The 24,078-nt window shown below is 38.7% G+C and overlaps 1 protein-coding gene across 3 annotated transcripts in view; it reads left to right on the top strand.

The window, feature by feature from the left end:
• The window catches only part of TBC1D9 (TBC1 domain family member 9), a 50,796-nt gene extending 28,919 nt beyond the window's left edge, over positions 1-21,877 (top strand). The window contains exons 7-21 of one of the 3 annotated variants that reach the window (XM_065633443.1): positions 623-829; positions 2,520-2,690; positions 3,145-3,295; positions 4,820-5,034; positions 5,773-5,890; positions 6,846-7,131; positions 7,892-8,021; positions 11,137-11,235; positions 11,316-11,384; positions 12,498-12,738; positions 17,608-17,673; positions 18,901-18,987; positions 19,893-19,967; positions 20,109-20,209; positions 21,152-21,877. In XM_065633443.1, coding sequence (XP_065489515.1) covers positions 623-829; positions 2,520-2,690; positions 3,145-3,295; positions 4,820-5,034; positions 5,773-5,890; positions 6,846-7,131; positions 7,892-8,021; positions 11,137-11,235; positions 11,316-11,384; positions 12,498-12,738; positions 17,608-17,673; positions 18,901-18,987; positions 19,893-19,967; positions 20,109-20,209; positions 21,152-21,877 — 2,742 coding nt within the window. Of the gene's footprint in view, positions 1-622; positions 830-2,519; positions 2,691-3,144; positions 3,296-4,819; positions 5,035-5,772; positions 5,891-6,845; positions 7,132-7,891; positions 8,022-11,136; positions 11,236-11,315; positions 11,385-12,497; positions 12,739-17,607; positions 17,674-18,900; positions 18,988-19,892; positions 19,979-20,108; positions 20,210-21,151 lie in introns of all 3 variants that reach the window. The other 2 variants (XM_065633444.1, XM_065633445.1) reach the window with 2 other exon arrangements.
• Positions 21,878-24,078: the final 2,201 nt, after the last annotated feature.

The raw sequence follows: 24,078 nt of genomic DNA, 5'->3' as shown, positions 1-24,078 counted from the left end.
GTTAGGTGAGTGACTATTTCACTAACAATCAAAGGCCGAACAAATCTCCATGTCACAGGATCAGTTGTTTACCTGTGTAAGGAAAGCCATGGGGTTAGTTTCCCTTGGTTGCAGCTTTCTGTGTCCTGTGAAAATAAAATGGCAATAACAGTTGTTAGTATGTGGCTATAATATAGCAGAACAAGAGTGTTATCCAAAAAAAATGGCTTATTCTGATATATTGGAAATAAAAAGTAAGGAAAAGTGTCTGATTGAGCCCATACTGGTGTTGGGGAACAGGAGGTGGGATTCAGAGGTCTTGCAAGAAAGCCCATAGATCTGCATCTCACAGAAGAAGTTTTGTTGTACCGATTCTTCTACAATAAAGCCTGAGGAAAATAAACTAAGCAGTGCAAAGTTTAGCTGAGGAGTGTAATGAAGCCAGATGTTTGAGGGAGTGTACTGAAGCCATCTCTCAGACTTTTAAGTCTGTGTATTCAAATCCTGGTTGCCAGCAGAGCGATGTTCATGGTGATTCAGTATAAGGGAAGAATGGCAGGGGTTTATTGTACTAGGATGGTTTATTAGACCAGGCAACTTTATTAATTAAAGGTATTAAGCTGTAGCTACTCTTTCTCCCCAGGTGACAATAGTGGAAAAGGCAGACAGCTCCAGTGTGTTGCCTAGCCCATTATCCATCAGCACAAAAAACAGAATGACATTCCTCTTTGCCAACTTGAAAGATAGAGACTTTCTTGTACAGAGGATCTCAGACTTTCTGCAACAAACCACTTCAAGAATATACCTGGAAAAAAATATTTCTGGAAGCTATATCAGCTCAGATGATGAGGTATGTGGAGGAATGTGAAACATTTACTCAAAGAAGGGGATTTTAACTGGTGGGGAGAGAGGGAAGCCAGGAAAAACCTTTTAGTTTTTGTAAAGCTAAACCTTTGTACACAGAAATGTTACCTCTTTTGTGTTAATTTCTTTAGCTTTCTTAAGCTGAACAGTTAAATGTTGTGTTTAGGATTTTTTTTTTCATGTTAGACCTAAGAGAAAACACCACTGTTGTGGAAGAGCTATTCTTAACTCATGCTGCCACATGCTGAATTTACAGTGTATCTTGTTGGAAAGTGTCGTAGTTAACTAACTGGTTAATTGAATAGTACTGTTTAATATCTATCGACTTGTCCAAGTCAAAATATAATTGTGGAATTTTAATAATTTGAAGAAATTATTAGTTAATATGAAACTCTTTTTATTCAAGACTAACTGCTAAATCTGATCCTTTGATTCTTCAGAACATATGTCTGAGCTGAGCAAGTTTGCATGTGCTCTGCTAGTGAACTTTGGAACATTTGAACTAACAAAAAATTCTCCTGCCCTAGACATCAAATAGCCCTATTCTGAACTGCCTCCCTATTTACCTACGCAAAGTAAATGGTTCTTAAAAGATATGATTAGATAAACTTTTCTCCAGCACCTTGAATATCAAGGCTTCTGCTGAATTCCTAGGTTTTATGTATGAAATTTAAGTGCTTCATATCACAACCTCATCAGATCAGTTTAGCAGTTCAGATCTCAAAGCAGAAAAGGCTTTTGTGGTGTGTCATTTTGGTTTTATGTAGGCAGATCTCACGTTCCAAGTCTATACTAAGCCATAGCTTAGTATTGTGCTGAGTAGCCCTACCCTGTTTGACGTGTAAATCTTAAAAGTCAGGTTTTTTACTTTGATGGTTGATGTACCATCAGTATGTTGTTGTAGTTGTATGCCAGAGCACATATGTGTATAGGTATAATGCTGAAACTTAGTCTGGCCTTTTGCCCTAAATGGATCTACTTATTCTACCTACTGAATTATAAGAGCAAATTGATAATTGTAAGCACTATTTTTACATTTGGTAATATGACTATAAATGTAGACGTGCGTGACTACTAATTTCAGTTTCAGGATTTGATGTGAATTGCTGTATAAGATCTTACTATGATAAATTTTCGAAGCTGTTTGAGAAGTCAGAAAATCCTTTTTCTTCAAAATATTTTTCTTCCAAATCACAATCTATGTTGAATTTTCTGTAGAACAAAATAATTTATTTTCTGTAGGTCTGTATAAACATATCTAGATATATAAACAAGAGTGGTGTGTATGTGTAACATATGTGTGTGTGTAACGTGCACACATGTAAATATATGTTGTATAGAAATCTTATATTCTGGACAGTCAAGGATGTTAACAGGAGACCAGGTGAGCTGGTTTAATTGCCCAGGGCTGTTTAAAGTTAACACTACCTTAGGACTTCTGATTATAGGACGGATTACTTTTCTTAGGCAGGGGAGTGAAAAACTGGAAACAGTTTCATTATTCTATATTGTTTTAAATTCTGCTGTCACATGCTCACTTTCTGAATGTACCTGGGTGATTTAATTTGTTCAGTTTGTGTCAGCTGTTAGCTCGTATAAATTTTGGAATAAAATGAAGTAAAAAGTCAAGACTGGCACAGCCCCATGTCTGTATTGCTTGTGACTGCTTTCCACAGGTGTTTACAAGATCAAGTAGTATAATTTCTGCCAGCCCTCATAAAAGCCTGAGCTCTGAGTCAGAAGGAGAGCGACAGTTCAATCTCAATGACAATGGCATTCCAACAGCAACTCAAGCTTTAATGACAATGTATCGGCGGAGGTCACCTGAGGAGTTCAACCCCAAGCTGGTAAAATACACCTCCAAGTGCTGTACCTGACTGAAAAAGTTCTTAAATTATGTTTTCTCTAAAATACATGATTCTGACCCAGAAGAGTTTCATCCTGACAGAGAGTTGAGGCACTATTTTTCACAGAAATAAAGTGTTCAACATATTGTCGTCTTATCAATACAACTTCACTACATTAAAAAGCGAAGTTGGATGTAAATCTAGGAGAGGTTGTATGCCTGCTCTTAAGTACAACTGCTTCAATTACATTCTTTTAACAGCAAGGTCTACTGGCATAGAAGCTAAGAAATGGGAGGAGGCAGCCCATTAAGAACATAATTGGACTATAGCCAAGTTATTTCCTACTCCCTTGCAAAGTTAGAGTATTACAGGCTTTTTAGCACTTAGTATTTCAGTGGGGCAGAGTGTTAGAAAGACAAGCTGCATCTCTGTGCCTGCCTTTCTTTGCTTTTAGGCTAAGGAGTTTTTGAAGGAACAGGCCTGGAAGATTCACTTTGCTGAATATGGCCAAGGAGTCTGTATGTACCGTACAGAGAAAACCAGAGACCTTGTGCTGAAGGGCATTCCAGAAGGCATGAGAGGAGAACTTTGGCTACTCTTTTCAGGTAGGTATTCATTTGAACATGACTGTGGGATATAAACAAAAGCATGAGGGAAGAAAGGATTTCAAAGATGTTTAAAGGTGCAGATAATAAGCATCCAAAAATACTTGGAGCCAGTAAGGCTGTGATCATTGGTAGGCGCCAGACTTGTTTAGACAAGAGTTCTATTTAGACCGGTAAATACCCTTTCTCAAACAGGCTCACGTAATTAGGGAATAATATAAAAAAGCAGAATGCACACTCTGTTACCAGAAGCCAGCAGTCTAGGGGCTTCTAAATGTTCAACAACCACCAGCAGGCCTACTTCCCATTTGTTTAGTCGTTTCTGAATCCAGTTAAGCTTTTGGTCTTCACAGCAAGCTGTTGAAAAGAATTCCAAAGTTTATGCATGTTGCATGGAACCACTGTAGATTTTTTTTTTTTTTTAATAATAAAAGCAAATTACTATATCATTTTATTAGGTGCCTCCAGTACTTGAAAAATGGCGAGAAAATATTTCTACCTATCTTCTGTGCCATCAAGTATTCTTTAGATATCTGTCCCCTTGGGCCTTTTTTTCAGAGCTGAAGAATTTTATATGTTTTATTACTAGTTCTATGGAAATCAGTTCCTACCTCTGGCTTTCTTCACAATTTTTCACTTGCTGTATGCCTTGTCTAGCTCTGCCCCTTCCTGAGATAGTTACCATAGCTACCCGCGCCATTTAGGATATGAGCATGCCAGGGTCTTAATATGATAACCTAATGATGCTTTCTGGTTTGTTTTCTGTTTCTTCCCTAATAGTGCTTAATCTTGTGCATCATCTCTTTGCTGCTGGGCATTAAACAAATGTTTTCAGAAAATATATACAGGAATGCACAGATCTGTCCTGTGTACGATTAATAGCTAGTTTGGAACAATTTTCATGGTGTATATATAATTAGAGATTTTCATTTCCAGGGAAGTTTTAGAGTCAGCAGTGAAATCTCACAGCAAGCCTGTGAGCATGCAGTAGTACCCCTAGGACCGGCTAAGGGCCCTGCCCTAGGTGACAAGAGTCATTTTCAGAAGCAGGAACAGAGCTCAGGAGTTCCCGTCTCTTCCTTTTGGCTATCATACTTTCTGCAGCCAGGCGTAATCTACTCCCTCCTTGGGGCAAGTAGCTTTCTCAGAGGCATGTTTTGAGTTATTTAGGATAATCAAACCCAGAGCCAGTTGCGGAGAGAGCTCATGATACCATGTGACTGCACAGCTAGTTTGTTCTTTGTGCCTCCTGGTTCATCCTGGCTGAAAGAAAGACAGGCTTTGTTGCCTTTTTTTTTTTTTTTTTTTTTTTTAAACCTCATTATAAAATGCATCTAGAGGAGAAAACAAGAAAGGGTGATACCTCAGTCACCTAAGCATTATCCTTTTTTTCGTATTTGCTTTCAAAGTTTTTGTTGGTGACATTCAAGATGGAAGTGTAGTAGATGATCTTCATGTTGGGAAACTGTATCTGCTAAGCCTTGCTTTTTTCTTCTGGTTTTAATACTGTTCTCCCACTCCCAGGAGCCATTAATGAAATGGCCACTCATCCTGGCTATTATGAGGACCTAGTGGAGAAATCGATGGGGAAGTATAACCTTGCTACAGAAGAGATAGAGAGGGATCTGCACCGCTCCCTGCCGGAACACCCTGCGTTCCAGAATGAGATGGGTATTGCTGCTCTAAGGAGAGTCTTGACAGCTTATGCTTTTAGAAATCCAAATATAGGATATTGTCAGGTAATTGAAATACCCTGGTACTCTTTCAATTTCTGGAATTCCAGTTCCTTCCTTATATTCCTATTTTTTCAGCCATATACAGTTGAGTATTTGGCTGTGTAAAGTACACTGACACATGTATAACACTGTGAGGTGAAGCCTCGATGCTGCGGAATTGCGGTAATGAATGCTGAGGTCAGAGGGATTTGACATAAGGACCTGCTCTAACAGAAGTATTAGCCATGCATGCTGAGAGATGTGCGTAGTTTTCTGTAAGCATATTTTCTGCCCGTAAGTACAGAGACTGGACAGATTGTGACGACAGATCTGTCCCGAAGTGCATCAACAGAAATAGACAGGTGAACCCTCAAGAAAGATTCTTTCCTTTTAAACAGTAAACTTAAATTGTTCGGCCTTAAATTTTTATCTACTATTAAATATATTAGTTGTAATAACCCTCCAACACCTCCTTTACTTTTTTCAATGGTGCCATTCAATTATCCAAAACAAAACTAAAAACAAACAAAAAAATAAAGCGCCCTAGAAGACATCTTGTTGCTGTCCATCACAACCTTGTACAAGTAGAGTTAACACTGACTAGTGCCTGGTTTTGGAGTTCTTATGCCTGTGATTCAGGTCACTTCGGTTTCTGGGGGAGATTTATCTAATTTCTTAACTATAGTAGCCACTTATCTGCCCAGTTACTGTGCTATATATTGAATAAGCAGGTATAGCAATTTATATTTCTGTTTATTTTAGGCTATGAATATTGTCACTTCAGTACTCCTCCTTTATGCAAAAGAGGAGGAGGCTTTCTGGCTGCTGGTGGCTCTGTGTGAATGTATGCTACCTGACTACTACAACACGAGAGTCGTTGGTATGTTATGGGGAAATTTTCTAAAATGACAGTAAAATAATTAACCGAAATAATTGGTATTATTTGTCTTGAAACAGGCCTATGTGTGGATGTATGTGTGGCTTGTATACAACTGTGAATGCTTGTGGCGAGACAACTTCCTGGGAAGCATAGGAGCAATTCTCTAAACAGATACTGTGACAGTTAATGGTATTTCACTTACTTAGGATTAAGTGGCATTCTAAAGTGGGCGTAACCAAAGTGCATAGAAAATAGTTGAAAGGCTAAAATTTGAATTTGAGATGATCCAGTTATTTAATTAAGGTAAAACAGGAGCTTTGGCAATTTGCAGTAGAAGTCTTTGTGCCTGTTCACCTCTAATTTGAAAGAGCAACAGTATCAGAAAGCTATTGTTGTCAGATGACGGTTTCCTTATGTATGTAGAAGTGAATGGCTCTTCAGTTTGTCATGGAAACTCTTTACTTTAGCTCACAAATACTTGAGGGACTCATTTAGCCTTAGAAATTTTTTCTTCCTGGTCTGCTTAAAACACTGGTGTTATAGTATGGATATGTATAACACAAAGGTCTCTTAAAATAAATGCAAATCCACAGTCACCCTGGTCTCCTCCAATAGCTCATGATAAGTATTCTTGTGTTAATAATAGTAAGTACTAAGCCATCATGTAGCTTCTGTAGGTGCTAGACTAAATGGACCCTTTGTTAGCCCTTATGAAGTGTATAAATAAAACAAAAAAAGCCTACAACCCTTATTACAGTTCCATTTGTATGTACAGCTCAGTAGTGGAATAGAATCTGCTATTTATCTGAAAGTGAGAAACCGTTGGTAAGCATCATGTAGAATATTCTTAGGTTTTGTATTATATATAAAGAACATATATGTGTTTCTCCCCTAGATGGTGATGTGGTCAGTTGCTCCCAAATTAGTGAACATCCCACTTATTTATTTTCAACAGGAGCATTGGTGGACCAGGGTGTCTTTGAAGAGTTGGCTCGTGACTATGTTCCACAGCTTTATGACTGCATGCAGGACTTGGGTGTAATATCCACCATTTCCCTGTCCTGGTTCCTCACTCTTTTCCTCAGTGTAATGCCATTTGAAAGTGCAGTGGTGGTTGTGGATTGTTTCTTCTGTGAAGGAATCAAGGTGATATTTCAATTAGCGCTTGCTGTCCTCGATGCTAATGTAGACAAGCTGCTTAACTGTAAAGATGATGGAGAAGCCATGACAGTCTTGGGAAGGTATTTATTACAAAAAATAAAGCTGCTTCATTTTCTTTTTCTTTTTGCTTCCTTTCCTGATTTATGTTCTGCTATGTTAAAATACTCAATTTAAACCAGTACAATATATGTAAATATTTTACATACTTATATTCCCTTTTCACCCATATAAAGTACTCTCATATTATCTTAAAATAATATTAAATGAACAAAAATATATAAATTCTTCTTTCATGACATTCAAATAAACTTCCCAAACCTGGTTATAGAAACTTACTTTGGTTTAATATTTTAGTTGATTACGTGGGTTTTTTATTTCATCTTTTGCCTGCTGCCTTTTAAATGCTGCTAAGAAAAAGTATTGATCTCAAGGGAAATTGTTTTGAGAATGGACTAAACAGAACTCAGAAGAATTAGGCTTTTGAATTAATAGATTTTAGTGAAAAAGTAGGTTAATAAACAAACCAAATAGAGTCATTAGGAGTAAATTTTTTATGAGGGTGGTAAAACACTGGAACAGGTTACCCAGAGAGGTGGTAGATTCCCCATCCCTGGAGACATTCAAGACCGGGCTGGATGAGGCACTGAGCAACCTGCTCATTGCAGGGGGGTTGGACTAGATGACTTTTAAAGGTGCCTTCCAACCCAAACTATTCTATGATTCCGTGATAATTTCTACATTTAATCATATACATGTAATCCTTGTTCTATTAACCCTCAGAAGGGAGGTGGTACAAATGAATCTTGGGGTTTCTCAATTCTGTCTTTTTTTGCCCATCAGATATTTGGACAGTGTAACTAATAAGGACAGCACTCTTCCACCCATTCCTCATCTTCACTCGCTGCTCAGTGATGATGTAGAGCCTTATCCTGAGGTGGATATCTTCAGACTGATCAGGTCTTCTTATGAGGTAGGACAGGATTTCTTAACAGCAACTTGCCAGCCCATGCTTTACGGAGGGATTTGATACTCTGTAGTTTGGCTTTGCTTGGAACTGAAAGAACATTAAAGAAATATAAATACAGACTTGTCTCAGAAGTCTGAAATGGGTCAGGGGAGTGGCTTAGTCTTTATTTTTCTTTTAACCAAAACTTTTAATTGGAGATGTTTTGTATAGAAACCTGCAGTATCAAAGGAGAGCAGATCACAACAAAAAAGTGATTTGCATGCAAAAGATTGAAGTCGTAACTCAAAAAAGGTTAATTCTCATCTAAGCTTGTACATGCTTTTCCAAACTGAAATATTAGTGAAATCTATATGATTTCAGAAGGCCTTCTTATTATCAGTGGAACTTCATTTCTTTTGCCTTTTTTTTTTTCAGCAAGTACAGAGAGCCACTAGCTCCTGTATTATCACCAAAACTAAACAAATTGCAAGTGAAAGGAGCTGGAAATAACTAATGCCTGTAAAGCACAGGACAAAGCCTGAAAAAAACCAGTTTCATTGTCCTTAAATTTTAAAAATAAGCCATCAGTTAAAATATCCCTGATGATTACACTGAAATACTATTTTTTAATAACAAATAATAACTTTAAAGAATTAGTCTCCTTAACTTCCTTTTTTTCTTCCATTGTCATGCAGAGTAAATTAGTATTTTTAGCTCAAGATGTACCAGCAACATGACAGCTGTTTCAGAGGCACTTCCTAAGTCCCTAGAGCCTCCTTGCTCTAATAGCATGAAATCTATTTAAGAAGGAAGTAGGTAGAACTTAGTGTATTCTACACTGAATAGCAAACTGAATCAAGTTAGATGTGTAGTTCTTCTCCTTCACACAATATTATAATGGAGAGAAGAATGTTTATGTGAAATTATGTTTCCTTTGTATTTTTTTATTTCCTCATCATGAAGAGAGCTTGCATCAGCTTAACTGTTTTTAGATTAATAACCAGACTCTGTGCAGAGCCAGTCTGTCTTTTTTGGGGCTTATGCAGCACAGAACCTTGTAGATCCTTCTAGATAAATAACCAACTGTGCTCCAGTATAATTAGGCAAAACAAATAGTATGGGGAGTGAAGAAGTGTGAGGAAAGCAGGAGCAGGTTGCAAAGAGAGAATTAGTTTCAGGAGAGTCATTGTAGTTGGTTGGTTTGATTAGTAAAAACAAAAACAAACAAAAAACCCAAACCAAACCAAACCAAAACATTAGTAAACTATCAGCGTAAAAAACTTCAAGGCATCTGTTATTCAGTGACTGTTAGGTTCCTCAATTAGTCGTGTGCAGTCAGGGCTGGGAAGTTAGTGTGTTAGCTTTGTTGCAATTACAAAGACCAAAATATCAAGTAAGTGAGCATATTGTTGCTATTTCTAGAATTTAAGCTGTTAAAGGTACTTGTTGGGTGGCCATCTATCCTTGTTCTTCTAGTAATTAGTGTTTACAAAAAATTAGAAAGACCTCCAGCTGATAAAAATGCTTTTTCTTGGAGCCCTTTGCCCTCCCTCAAACACACACCCCCCCACCCCCAAAATGGGAGGAAAACCTTGTCCCTTGCAGACTGTCCTGTGGTATTAGTCATGAGAGCATAATGAGTCTGAGAATTTGGTGGAGTAGCAGCACTGGCAAAAGCACAATATTTGGATTGTTTTATGAAGAGCTGCTCACTATCACACTCTATCCTGTCCAGCTCTTAGGTAGTCATGTCAGATGCATATAGGGGCAGTCTCTAGTGACAGGTGAAGTGACGCAGAGGAAATTTTTCATAATTAAGCCATTAGTATGATTAAGCTCTATGATGATACTGAACTGGCTTTCTACTTTTGAAAGAGAAACTTTCTTGAAATAAGAGAATATAAATAACAAATACAATGCACACTTCCAACAATTCCTTGTATGATTTGAAAGTTAACATGGGCAAGGGTCCATTCCCAGGAGGTAATTGCATGCAATCTTCCTTTTCTGTAGGCTACATGAGTTTTAATTGTATGGATGTGAACAGACCATTGCATTTGGTCTCCACAGCAGAGAATAAGCCCTGATTACTGGAACAGATGTGGCCTCAGAGCCACAAAAAACCCCACTCTTTTCAAGGTTTTGTGACCTCTGTGATGCTTGATATTTATGGATGTTTATCTAGAGTCCATTTTTTCAGAAGTCTTCTTGATTTGTAGAATATTCCAAGTACCTGAAACATCTTTTTACTGCCAAGTTGCATAATAAAGGTGCAAGCAGCATCACAGCTTTAGTGTTAATTCGATCACACAAGAATGTGTTAGCAAATTATGACCTGCTTGTGTAGATGCACTGGAAATATAAATCCATGCTATATGAAAGCGTGTCTTGCCATCCCCTTTATCTTTATATGTGGCATAGTTGATGTCTGGCATTATGGTTCCTCCTGGTCATCTATGCATTTCTAAGTATATGTTGCAAGTGTTTTCTTGATGGTCAAAAACCTACAGTTCACAAAAAAAATTCTAGGAATTAAGCATTCCTCTATATATGAAATCATGGAATATTATTCCTAATAGGTTTTCCCCTGGGATGCTTCTGTAGCACGTGCAGGAGCTTCCTGAGGTGCATTGTGAAAAAAACCTTCTGAAAATAAGACTTGGGCACTTTAGAGCATTTTCTTCCTAATGGAAGTTGCGTTCTTGATGCTCAGTTTCAGATCCTTGTGGATGTAAGGACTGCTATACTCTCTCAGCTGTTAGAAATCCAGTTAGTCTAAATATCTGCTCTGTAACAGAGGAGTTATGAAATAATCCATTCTTAGAGATTTGCTATGGAAGAATTTTGCAACTACTTGAGATTACGGTTTGAAATGTGAGGATTTGTAGCTTAATAAAGACTTTTAAAATAAAATGAAAATAAGTTATTGGGAAAAATAGAATCTACTGATATACTCCTAAAGTCTTCATACCTTTGCCATGTGTTAGAAAAATACCTTAATGCCTTAACAGCAGTTCTTTAAATATACCATTTGTGGTATATCACATAATTAAATTAATTTCTTAAATACATTAAAAGCAAGCTAAGTAATCCAAATATTAATACACAGACTATCCTGTACTCCTTTTTCTCTTTTAAGAAATTTGGAAGTATCCGAGCAGATTTAATTGAACAAATGAGATTCAAACAAAGGCTGAAAGTTATCCAAACTCTTGAAGATACTACAAAGCGCAATGTGGTAAGTATTGAGGCAATTTCTGAAACGAAATTAGCTTTTCAATGAGACAAATCTATAACTGTTAATGTTATGTTTCCAAGGTACGAACTATTGTGACAGAGACTTCTTTTACTATCGATGAGCTGGAGGAGTTGTATGCTCTTTTCAAGGTAAAGCAAAGTGAAGATCATGTGCCTGCAGGAAATGGAAACATTTGTATTTGATACAGGACTGTTTGTTTTCCAAAGACTGGGTTAGGTCTGGGAGTTACTTACTGTCAGGTATACTGTTGGAGGTTGGACTAGATGACCTTTAAAGGTCCCTTCCAACCCAAACTATTCTATGATCTTAATACAAACTTGAATTAGTTGTTGTATTATTGAATATACAAAAAAAACCCCCACCCAATTAGTTTTTTAAAGCTCGGAAAATAAGTCAGTAATTGTCCATAGAAAAAATAAATATATACAGATGAAAATTATTATAATGAAAAAGTGTATATATAGAGATTTTTGATCAGTCTTTAGCAATTTAGATATGTCTGTCACTACCTGACCTAAGTTTCGGAATTTAGCACAGAAATACTTTTATTCTATTGTCTCAGACAGTTAATACTTCTATATCATAATATCTTATTTTTACCATTGTTAATACTTTAATGTATACTTTATTACATGGAAATTCAGTGCCACAAAGTGATGTGTCTTTGTAAGTCGATTGTAAGGCAATACCATTAGATCCACAAATTTAAAGGTGAGCAGTTAAAATGCTTTAGCTTCATCTTCATGCACAGTGCTTTGAAAGAAGGTACTTTCTTCTTCTGTTTTGTTATAACAGAAATCTTTCAGTATAGCACAAGGAATTCCTTTCCTTGGAATTTCCCATCTGTAATGTCAGGTCTTAAAATTGTCAAAATCCTGCAGTGCCTTCTTTCAGTCTTCCATGGCATCAGTGAGACCTAGTCAGACAGTCCACCCTGTTTGATGACTATGTAGATCTCTTTCTCTAAACTTCTGAATAATTTTGAATTAGATTCCACTGAAATCAGCTGCAGAATTGTCACTGACTTCAGTAAGACTGAAAAAGTAGTCCTTTCTACAGTAGTTTAGAGGAGAAACCTCTTGCAGAAATGCAAGGGCTAGGTAGATGGAAATACATCTGCTAGTCTTGTGTTGTTTTAAGAGTGTGTGTGTATTAATTGTTTGGATTTTTTTTTTGTCATTAATAGCAATGAGTTGTTCACAGAGGTGATGACAATCTCACAGCATTTGTCTTCTGTTCAGGCAGAACATCTGACTAGTTGCTACTGGGGAGGAAACAGCAACGCTATTGACCGGCATGACCCCAGCCTGCCTTATCTGGAGCAGTACCGGATTGACTTTGAGCAGTTCAAGGGGATGTTTGCTCTCCTCTTCCCTTGGGCATGTGGAACTCATTCAGATGTATTAGCTGCACGCTTATTCAGGCTTCTTGATGAAAACGGAGACTTGCTCATCAATTTCCGTGAATTTGTCTCTGGGCTAAGTACGGAGAATTCACAGCACTCTCAAAATAATCTGACCCAAACAGTTTATTTCTAAAGCGGATCCACTCTGTCAGAAACACAGATGTTATATTAACTATCAGCTAATGAGTTTGAGCTTGATGTATGCCAATTTGCAAAAGTCACCCGTGTTTTAAGAGCTGTTCATGCTACTGTTCAGTTCATTTTATCATGCCTGTGACAGTGGTTCCCACTGGGGTTTGACCTCGTCTCTGTACGTGCATTTACATTAGCCAGTTGGGTATCACAGTGGGAGAAGGACCACACATGAACTACATGTCCATTAGGATCTGAGTATTTCCCTGACCATTGACTCTTGACACGAGAATGACTTGCGTGCTTAATAATGGTGTGGTTACTTCTAATTCAAGTATTTCCTTTGGCAAAGTCTTTTGTATGATCTTTTGTAGCGTTCACCTCTTGGTGACTCTGCATTTTGTTACCTGCTCCTGTAAACCTCCCCTGAAAGCTGGGAATTTATACCTTTTGTCAGTGCTACCAGCTCTGAAAAGGGGAGAGAGGCAGCATTTGTTCCCTTGGTTGTTCAAGAAGACGACTTTTGAGAAATGTATGTGTACATAAAAGGGGCAGGGGAAGGAGAGAGTGAGGATGCTAGTTTTGTTTGCCTCTGGCTACAAGTGCTTCTCTTCAAAAGTCTGCTGCCACCCCACATACATGCGTCACTGTGCGAAGGGAAGGTATCGTGCCTCACAGTATATGCAGTGAGAGATACTACCTATATTACTTCTGAAATCAGTAACCAAAGCTATAGACTAAGAGAGAGAACAAAGTGGAAGTCACCTGAGAAAGGAGAAAGTGAAGGTACAGGTCACATAGGGAGACTGAATGTCATTAATGGAGATTATGGCCCATGCAAGTGTTGAAGAAGCAAGGTTTCAAGATATGAAAGTCAGTATTGGAAAACAAAAGGAATGTGCAAGCCCCAAGGTTAATAATGAAGAAGCGAGGATGAGGCAGGAGCTGGCCACCCCTTTTTTGAGTATAGCAGGAGTTGTTATTCCTTTTAAGTGACCAACATCTCACCATCTATCATGTGTTATTTCATGGCAACTTGACGTTTCCTGCAGCTTTACATTTTGATCCTTTTTGAGAGAGAAGAGGGTTCCTAATCTGGCTTTCAGCAACTCTTTGTATAACTACGGTATTTTTAAGCCTTGGGGCTCCAAATGCAGCCTTGCATTAAAACCTCTCTATAGCAATGGTAACACCCATTCTCTCACAGATGCAAAACAGCTGTGTGACAGTAAACCTGACTGCACACCTGCCCCTCACACCACCGAAAAAACAGTGCTTCTTTCCTATGATGCAGTTCTGAATTGTATTTGAGGGACTGTTTGTCAGGTAACACTTAATGGCCTTTTGAGACATGATCCATGGATTAACTACTCTTGCTGCTTACAGGATTCTGTTAATAACAATCAACCAGTTATTGGTTGAGACAGCATTTTTTTAGAACCAGTAATGAGTAATCAGAACAAGGAACAGTGTTGAGTACTGTGAACAGAAATTAATATAAAATGCATAAATGTGGCTATTAGCCCACATGACTGAACTAAAATAAAACAATCAAAACTGCTTATTTTGCAAAACCACATTTTTTCAGTGCGGCATAGCTTTAATTTTTTATTTTTTTTTTTTAAATCAACCCCTTATCCCTAGCCCCCAACCCCTTTTTTGTTTATGAAGTGCATGAATGGTAGCAAGGACAACACAGTCACCAAAAACAACATGGGATTTGTCTGAGCATATTTCATCATGCCCCAGGACTTTTAAAAATTACACAAACATCAGCTGCTTCAGTCTGCCTGACAAACACAAGATGCCTTGGCTAGGAAAGCCTCCTAACTGGGGAATATCTTCTTTTGGAGCAAGGTGCATCTGCTCAACAGAGAGCTCTGTCACCTTTTCCTTGTGGCTGTCTTGGAGAGCACGGTCAGAGGATGGACATTCTGGAGGTGGCCTGTGGGCACTATCCTCTCTGTTCTTGCTCTATCCAAACAGCAGTGTTGGACTCTGGCTCTGGTTCGTCAAGTTTGTCTTTCCTAGAGGAAGCCCATCTCAGAGAGTGCTTGTTGATGCTTGAAGCAGCCATGGCACCTGAAGCGTTTCCCCTTCCCAAGTCTCCCATTCAATGGCCTTATTCCATGTAGCCATAAGGATTTGCTCCCTCAAAGCCTCTCTGATGCCACTGACACCTGCTAGGAGCTCCATGAAGAGGAGGTAAAACTGGGTGCTGTGTGTCCCAGTGTGGGCTCATGGCCCTTTTGCATCAGCACAAAATCCTTGGGATATGAGAGCACTGTAATTGCAAGCAAGAGTGTGTGTTTCCTTTTCATAGCCCCTGCAGCAAACAGCTCAAGAACCTCCTACTTCGGGTGTCTCTAGGGCCTCAGCTAAGTGAAGATGGAACAACCTAGTATTTTTTTTCTGTTCATGTGCTCCCTGTCGTGTTACTGCGAGTTCAGATAAAGGAGTGGTCTTTGTTAGTTTGCTCTCAGAGGGTGCTGCTCAGAAAGAGTTGTCAGCCTTGGTTATGAACTGTTTGAGATATTCACCCATGAAGAAGTTCACCTGCACCCCATCCCCCACTGGATTATAGCATGTCAGTCGTTGACTCAGAATCCCAGTAAGCTAGAGAAATTTCCACATGTTCAAAGTGGACCCCTGCCTCCCATCATGCTTTTGCAATATTCCCTTTTCAGAGTGTGCAGCTCTTCCACCTCTCCAGTGACTGCCGGTGTCTGCAGCGCTTGCCACAGCCTCATGCAAAAGTTGGCACCATGAAAACTGTGTCTCTCAAGGAGTACCCAAGTGTGTAGTTGTTTTTTCTGAAAACAGCTTTAGTCCAGGCACAGGGTGCAGGAGGATGTTCAGAAGGCAGAGCGGTAACCTCACCACTCTGATCCTTTCAGGGAGCTAAATGCTGTACAAACACTCTGCACCCCTCCACCTGTGTTCAAGGGATGGGCAGCCAAAGCCACCACTTTTACATTGTTACTAAGTTTTATATTAACAGAATAAAGGTCTAACCTGTTTAATTACTTTGTTAATGGCCTCAAAGAAGACAGAGGGAAAACCATGCACATACAACATTATGCCCAGAAAAGGCTTGACACCTGCGTAGTATTAGCAGAAGGAGAACAGTCAGAAAGGGGGCTCAGGAAGGTTGTTCCTTGTCATGCCATGAAAAGGAGTGTGGTGGTCAAGTCCCGAGAGGGGTAAGAGCAGGTATGTGTGAGGACATCCGTTGCTATGTGAAGGTGACAGCTTTCACTGTTGCCGTTTCAAGGAGAAAGATTCAAAGGGTGTAGTCATGCTCTCTTCCAAGCACAATTTCTTCTCTTGCCACAAAGTAAATTTAAAGCTGCTTTTTTAAAAAAATTATTATTTAATACAGCATCAATGCTCAGCTCTTGGGTAGCCCACTGCAGCTGTCAGGCAGCTCCTGCACATCGCCAGTGGACTGTTCTTCCCTTTGTAAAACTTTCTGACCTCTCCCTGGGGAGACCCAGAGTGTTGCACCTGAGAGTCCGGTTAACATGTCTGGTAAATTTGTGCCTCATTGTGCTGTCTTGTAAGAAGGGCCTGGCATTAGAAAGCACACATAGATTCATCTCAGGCAAAAAGCTAAAAGTAGGAGCAGTTGAGCTTTTTCAGTTCTCTGCACATCTGGGGACAGGGAGAGGAGCAAGCCTACAAGTGTCACCAGATACTCTGTGCCCTGAATCCTATTTTGATGAATGCATCGCCAGCTGTTGCTGGTGGACATGGAACTGCGGCCCGTTCTGTGCTTTGGTTATTTCATGTCACCTTTAGTAGTGGGGCACTTCACATGGTACCTGGGTGCATAACCTAAGGCATAGTTTTACCAGAAGAGCATTATCTGCACAGTGTAGTACACCAGAAAGGAACACAAGGAGGTTTTGTGCATAAAAAGGACCGAGTGAAAAGTAAAACGGCTAATGTAGATGCACTCAGTTCTTTGGCTTAACATCTATATTTATTCTAGTCTTAAGCTTTACAATAGACTGTGATTTTTAGTATTTGCCAAACCACACTTTGTAGTTTGCATAGCATAGTGCATAGCATAGTGGACATAGTAGTCTGTAAGGTAAATATCTGCATAACCTAATTAATGAAGGTTAATTCATTTGTTTATGAATTATATGTCATAACAAGATTTATGAAGCAGTCTGACTATCACTTATTTCAGTACTTCAAAATTAACTAATATCTGTTTAATTAATTGGAAGGAGGGGCTACAATATACCGTTTGGATTTCATACACCTAATTTTTGTGTGTAGGCCAGAAAGGAATATGGGTTGAGGTGGATAAATCACTATAAAGTATTGCCTGAATGTTACTTTAGCCCATGGCTAAGCTGTGATAAATGATGTTTACTTGAATTTCTCTCTCTTTTTTTTTGTAAATATCTTACTGTTCTAAATCATATGATATTATTGGATCTGTGGATCATAAAGTTTGAAGTCCACACAAAAAGGTCGTCTTAACTTTCAGCTGGAGGCCTTTCTGAGTGGTAATGTGATGATCATAGATTATTTTTGAGCATTATAAAATAGACATTTAAAGAAGGACCCAAGACTGAAGTACGAAATTCAGGGTAAGGTCGTCTGTGTTCTCTTGCTATTTCTACTACAGACCTTATGATCTTAGAAGTCAAGTGACTGCCTTATGATCTTGGGCTGTAAAGGGGGTACAGCGCTTCCCAGAGTGAACGTAGCAGCTTCCAAAATGTAGGATTGTAGCAATAATAAATAGAATAGCATTGAATGCTGAGTATTAACATACTGTATATAATGCTGTTTAGGTGCCGCATGCCATGGAGATCTTACGGAGAAGCTGAAGCTACTGTATAAAATGCATGTTTTGCCTGGTAAGTAAATGATATTAAAATAGCGGTTGTCTTGTTGAAAACAGGAGTTTCGAGCAAAGTTGTTTATGCCTAACTTTCCCGATTAAAAATTGAATTTGGGGAATTACTGTAGCTATTTATGCAGAGAGCTTCTACCTTAACCAGACATGGATTTAGAAAGTCTGAAAGCAGCCATGCAGCCCTCTATAAACAGGCCACTTACATGTGTCTCTTGCCTGTTTAGCTGGATTTGGTGACTTCCCCCATGCATAACAAATACAGTGTTCTTCCACGTTTGTTACTATAATGCACTTCATTTATCAGTGAAGCCAGCTTAAAATGTTCCTGTGTGCCTTGGCTACTCATTTCTGTGCCCAGGCTTTCTTCTTGGTTTCCTGTCTGGGCTGATGAACTGTTTGCAGACGGAGGCTACAGATCATTTCACAGGTGTGTTTTCCAGGGAGCTGTACACACTGTTGGACTTGGCTAAGTGAGAAGGGCAGTTTATGGTGGAGAGGGGATGGAAACATCTCAGAACAGTTTTACCACTGAAGAAAATTATGTCCTAGAATTATATCCTCTCTAGCTTGTCATTTATGTTTCATAAAGAACCTATTGCTGTCCTCACTGAATCTGCGATTTAAGTATGTTCTGTTTGGGTAGTTTAGTTCACGTGCGCATTTACATCCTATGGCGAAGATATCTAAAAGCCTTGAGAGGACGTTCACCTTAACGTGCTTTGAACGTGTGTCCCTGATTGCTCACAGCTGGGTTTGCTGGGGGTAGGCTTGAGTGGTTCACTAATTTAGCTGGGGGAAAAAAAAAAATATTGAACTGTTAACAGAAGAGATCAGTTTCTAAGAATGCAGTTTCCGGTATTCAGGGACTGGTAAGTTCATACCAAATCACAACAGACTGTTTCCAGCTAGGAGAGGGTTCATACCTTGCTTAGGACATGCTGAGCTGCACAGAAGAAAGCAATGGAAGTAGACATGGGAAGATGGGCAAGCCAGCCCCTGCAAACAGCTACTTGTTAGTCAGTATTGGATATCGGGGAGGAGACAGTAAAAGGGTAATACCAGTTCTAGTTGTTCATCTCCCCTGAGCTGAAAAGAGATGATTCCTAACCCATCACATCCTCACACTTTTACTTCTAGAAACTGGCATTCTAAATGTATCAGTGGAAATATGCTAGTTTTTAATTAAAGGGTGGAATTTTTAATCACAGAATTTTATTATATCTCTTAGATCCATCCCCTGAGCAAGAAGAGCCAGACTCCGCTTTTGAAGCTACTCAGTACTTTTTTGAGGACATCACACCAGAATGCACACATGGTAGGCATCTTTTGTCTCTGGCATGAAAAGATGAGGTACAAACATCATGTCTTTTTAGGAAGCTACTTTTTTATTGGATTAAACTTTGTAAGTAAAGTATTCTCTGTAAAAAGAAGAATGTAGTCTTTGTGTATTTTGTGATATCCTTAGAGGTGCAGGTGTGTGTACACTAAGAGCTCCCCTGGATTGTGCATTGCAGAATTCTCTCAGAATAACGTCATCAGTGTGTGGCAATAGAAGTAATTTTGTGATAAGTGCAGTGTATGTGCCTTGCTGGAGAACGAGAATAAATATCTTGGCTTTCAAGACTTATTTGGATCAGAACTTCAAATATTCTAAAAAACTGAAACCAAAACATATATCAAAATGTAGTTAAGCAATTTGGAATCTTTTTGTGCCCTAATGAAAAACTGGCTCTCATCACTGTTGTCTTAAACAGCATTCTCTTCCTTGAGATATTCGATGTTAATTTTCTCTCTGATTCAAGAAAAATATTGCTCATCCTTCAGATTACAGGGAGAAGAAAGGTTGTTTGAAAATACAGATAAGAATTAATAGATTAGATATGGCAACTTTAAGTCTTGACAGACAGAAGATGATGCACTAATATGATCACAAAACATATCATACTGGAAGCTGTTTGTGTTGTGGTTACACAGGCTAAACATTGTACTACACAAACAAAACCTAAGATGGTCCCTATCTAAGTATTTATTTTATTAATTATGTAGAATTTGTCATCAGATTCAAGCAGAAGCAAAAATCATCATTTAGTCCTAATCTTTTAATTCTGCATTTTCTGCAGTGTAAACATTTTCTTTGTTTTGCACTGGACACATGGAAAGTACATATGTATCCAAACCCACACTGTTCTCTCTTTCTCTCCCCACCCCTCGACTTCCCAGTTGTTGGCCTAGACAGCAGGAACAAACAGGGAGTAGAAGATGGGTTTGTTACAGTGAGCCTGAAAACAGACAAAGGTATGCATGGTGTTTCCATCTGAATTACATCTTTCGTTTCTGGTAAAGATGCTCCTTTTGAAAATGGGGAGGAGGTAGAGTATTAATTTAAGGTTTCTTTATGGACTTTTCCTCCATTTCTCGATAATTTGTTTACAATAGGCAAGAAGAGCTCACAAGAGAATCGAAATTATCTGAGAATGTGGAGCCAAGAGAATAAGTCCAAAGCAAAAAACCCAAAGGACTTGCCCAAACTGAATCAGGTACTTCTGATGACACTTACTTACTTTTCATAAACTTTAAACTTTCTTCCCATACCTATAAATATTCAATATGTTAACACTGAGTAAAGGTTTTATTTTGAGGCAGATACTTTTTTACCAAAGCAGCAGTCAGCTGATTACAGAAGTTGGTTGTTTGCAATATACTGTAACTGTCATTCAGCTCCCAAAGCATCCTAAAAATGAGATACACACATATAGGACTGATAACATATCATTTTGATCTCTAGACAGAGGGTGATATGACATGAATATCAACAGCTAGTGCGTAATGTGGGATACGCATTACCTAAAAGAAGCGTTTTACATTTTGTAATTTGTCAGTCTCATTCCCCTTAGATCCATAACAGCTGAGGAGCAGGGGGCCCATTGGAACAGCTCTTTCCTCCAGAGCATATAGAGAAGTTTATTCCCTGTAGAACAATACTTCTCACTTAAGGTAGCCCTAGCAAATCTCCTTACTATTTAATTCATGAGTTTTGAATTCCAAAAGGCTCTCATCCAACTAACTTACCACTGTCAATTAAGAGTGCTGCAGGTCTCTCATTTTTCATTACTTCTCATTAGTTTTATCAGACCCCTAGTTATACTTAGGATAATTCCTACAAGAAAATCCACCAAAATGAATGCTAGGTGCTTCACTGCTCGCCCTCTGTTGCCCTCCTGCGGCTGCAGAGAAATAAATTTGTCATACGCTGGAAGTAACATTCAACAGTTTATTCTGTATAGCTTTGAGAGAGGAAACGCATCTGGCTGCCCCTAAAAAAATGCTTTCTAGACTACACCCAGATTATTTCCAGTTTCAGTTTAATCACACAAACTCTTGTGTCCTACCTCCATCCCAAACTTTTTAAACCGATTTACTAGTTCTCAGTCTGATTTGTTTCCTGCTCTCTCATTAATGCTGCATCCCTCTGCGTTTAGGGACAGTTCATTGAACTGTGCAAGACCATGTACAACATGTTCAGCGAAGACCCTAATGAACAAGATCTGTACCACGCTACCGCTGCTGTGACGAGCTTGCTTTTGGAGATAGGTGAGGTTGGTAAGCTCTTCAGTGTGCAGCCCACAAAAGAGACAGACAGCAGCAGTACCAACTGCAGCAAAACCATTCCAAGCGAGCTGTTTCAGAAGAAAGAGAACCAGCAGTACCCCCTGGAGAAGCACAAGCCGTTCCAAAGCAGCCTTGTCACCAACGACGAGGATGCCGTTTGCACCGACAGCACCCTGGGCATGCAGATGGAAGACATTAAGCTGGAAGACTCTTCTCCCAGGGACAACGGGGCCGGTTCTTCCATGCTTATTTCCGATGATGATACAAAAGATGATAGTTCAATGTCCTCCTACTCAGTACTGAGTGCAGGTTCCCACGAAGAAGAAAAGCTGCACTGCGAGGACATCGGTGAAGACACCGTTTTGGTACGGAGCAACCACGCCACTTCTCTTCATAGAAGCACGAGCATTGACAGAGACTGGGCCATTACCTTTGAACAATTTTTAGCCTCCCTTTTGACTGAGCCGGCGCTGGTGAGGTACTTTGACAAGCCTGTGTCCATGATGGCTAGAATTACTAATGCTAAAAACGTAAGGATGATGGGAAAACCGATAACCTCGGCCAGTGACTACGAAATCTCTACTATGTCGGGATAAAAGGCAGTCGGGTTTTTTATTTATTTTTTTTATTAAGTAATTATTAGTACCTGGCACAGGCCCTGGTATTTTCAAAATATGATTGTTTTCACTAATGTGAAAATGTTGGAGTGTAAACTTAACTATCTTGAAGTATAATCACTCTTTCTGTGGAAATGTTACACAAATGCAAATTTTATTCAAAATACAGAAAAATATAACAGTTGTCAGTGAAATGTGTGTATTATTAACCTTGCTGTCAGTATAAAATGGTAAAGATTAGTTCTTAATTTCTATATGTAAACTTAATGCTGATATTTATGCGCATTTTTAAAATACATACAGAGAGATCTGATTCTTGGGGAAAAAAAAAGAACAAAACGGGAAGTACCTAAAATTTAAAGGGACACTCTCAACCTGAACAGGACCTCAGGTGAAATTAAGTTCCAGGCAGCATCTTTGGAGGATAGTTTTATTTCATATAGCTTTTTTTTTTTTTCCCCAAAGAGGGTAATGGTTTTTAATGTATGTTTCTTTTTTTTTTTTTTTTTTTTTTTAATATATGAAAGATCAGTGAAACCTGCCTGGCTCCTAACTTCCTCTGCTTGAGAATGGTACTTTCAAACAAAAGTGAGAAGTCCATCCCAAGCTGAGCTGGCACGTCAGGCAGACGTGGTGAAGTGTGGTGATCTCTGCCCCAACAGAAGGCAGAACCCAGTTGCCTTTCCCTGAGTTCAGGGGCCGCTGGCTGCACCAAACCCAGCAGAGACAAACCCACCAAGAGATCTCCAGCAGGACCCTGCCGGGAGCTGTGTTCTTAACCCCTGGACTTGGAAGCTTTGCTGTTGTGCTCCAAAGGCTGCGTGTGCAGGTCCCAGAACAGATTGGTGGAGTCCCTTTTTAAAAATTGAAAGCCTTTTAAAAAATTTATATATATATATATACACACACACTTCTAAGGCTGGATCTACAGCAATTATAGCTTAGCTCTTAAAACTAACCTTTACCACCAACCTATTATATCCTTGTTAGAGTAAAAAAATAAAAACCTGTATTGCATAAGTCTTCATTTACAACAGTGTAAAGTAGAAGTAATGAAAAAAAAAATCTGCAAGATAATGTAACTGAATGTTTAAGTCTTACTGAGAACACGGTCACTTTATATAAAATGAATAGTATCTGGTATCAAGTTACTGAATAATATGTTAAAGTGAAAACTGGAGCACCTGCACTTTGAATCCTTGCTTCTTTTATACAGATATTCAGGATTTTTTTTAAATTTTGTTAGCTGTTTTATAATTTGTATTTGTTCAGTTCAGGATCATGCCTACATGCCTAATCCTTATTTGCTATTTTGAGAATATTTTCTGTAGAATACTGTTGATTTTTTTATACTCCTGTATATTGCATCCATGTAACTTGCAGATTTTTTAGCAGAAGCTGTGTTTAATTCTTTTGTTTTAAAATAATGCTTTTAAACTGTCAGATGAAGTGGTTTTTAACCACAAATATGTAATGTGAACAAAGTACACTCTGCACAGATTTGATTTTAAACTATTAAAGTCATACTAGAGGGAAAAGTAGGTGATTGTGTTTTATTACACAGACAAATGACTTTGTATCTTCAACACCAGGGTTCAGAACAAAAACATTTGTTATTTCCATGCCTGGTTTTGTTTAACACTTGAATATGTTTAACCCCATCTGCAACAAGCAACCCGTGCAAGCTTCTCTCACACTATCCAGATCCATTAAACAGTTCTCCCTGCTATGATCACATTTGGTGACAACAATTGTTACTACTTTTTAAGACCCCTGATATTTTATAACCCATCTATGCTTTGCTATAGCTCACTAGGTGTGCTTTTAAGACTTTAAATATTAGAATGTTTTTTACAGGATACTTGGTAAGTTGAGATGTCAGCCCCCAAACCATGGCAGTGACAGAACAGACGTGGATGTGCTGTATTCAGTGAATATATATTTTTGAAAGTTACCATCTCACTATTTGTGTGCATATAAAATTAATCAGCAAAACACGGTTGTTAATTTCTGAGCACTTTGAGTTAGCAGCACTGCTCATATATCCCTTGTCTCAGTCATTTCACTGATGATTTTTTGTTGTCGTTGGGAGGAGAGTTCTCTCCTTTACAGTGTAGCCCTGTGTAGACTACATGTAACAATACGAAAAAGCAATACAGTGTTTCTGCATATGAGAGTAT

This window comes from Caloenas nicobarica, chromosome 4 (assembly GCF_036013445.1).
Source record: "Caloenas nicobarica isolate bCalNic1 chromosome 4, bCalNic1.hap1, whole genome shotgun sequence".
In the NCBI taxonomy this organism is placed as follows: domain Eukaryota; kingdom Metazoa; phylum Chordata; class Aves; order Columbiformes; family Columbidae; genus Caloenas; species Caloenas nicobarica.
Note: the sequence above shows the minus strand (reverse complement) of the source record. Positions and strands in the feature narration are given on the sequence as shown.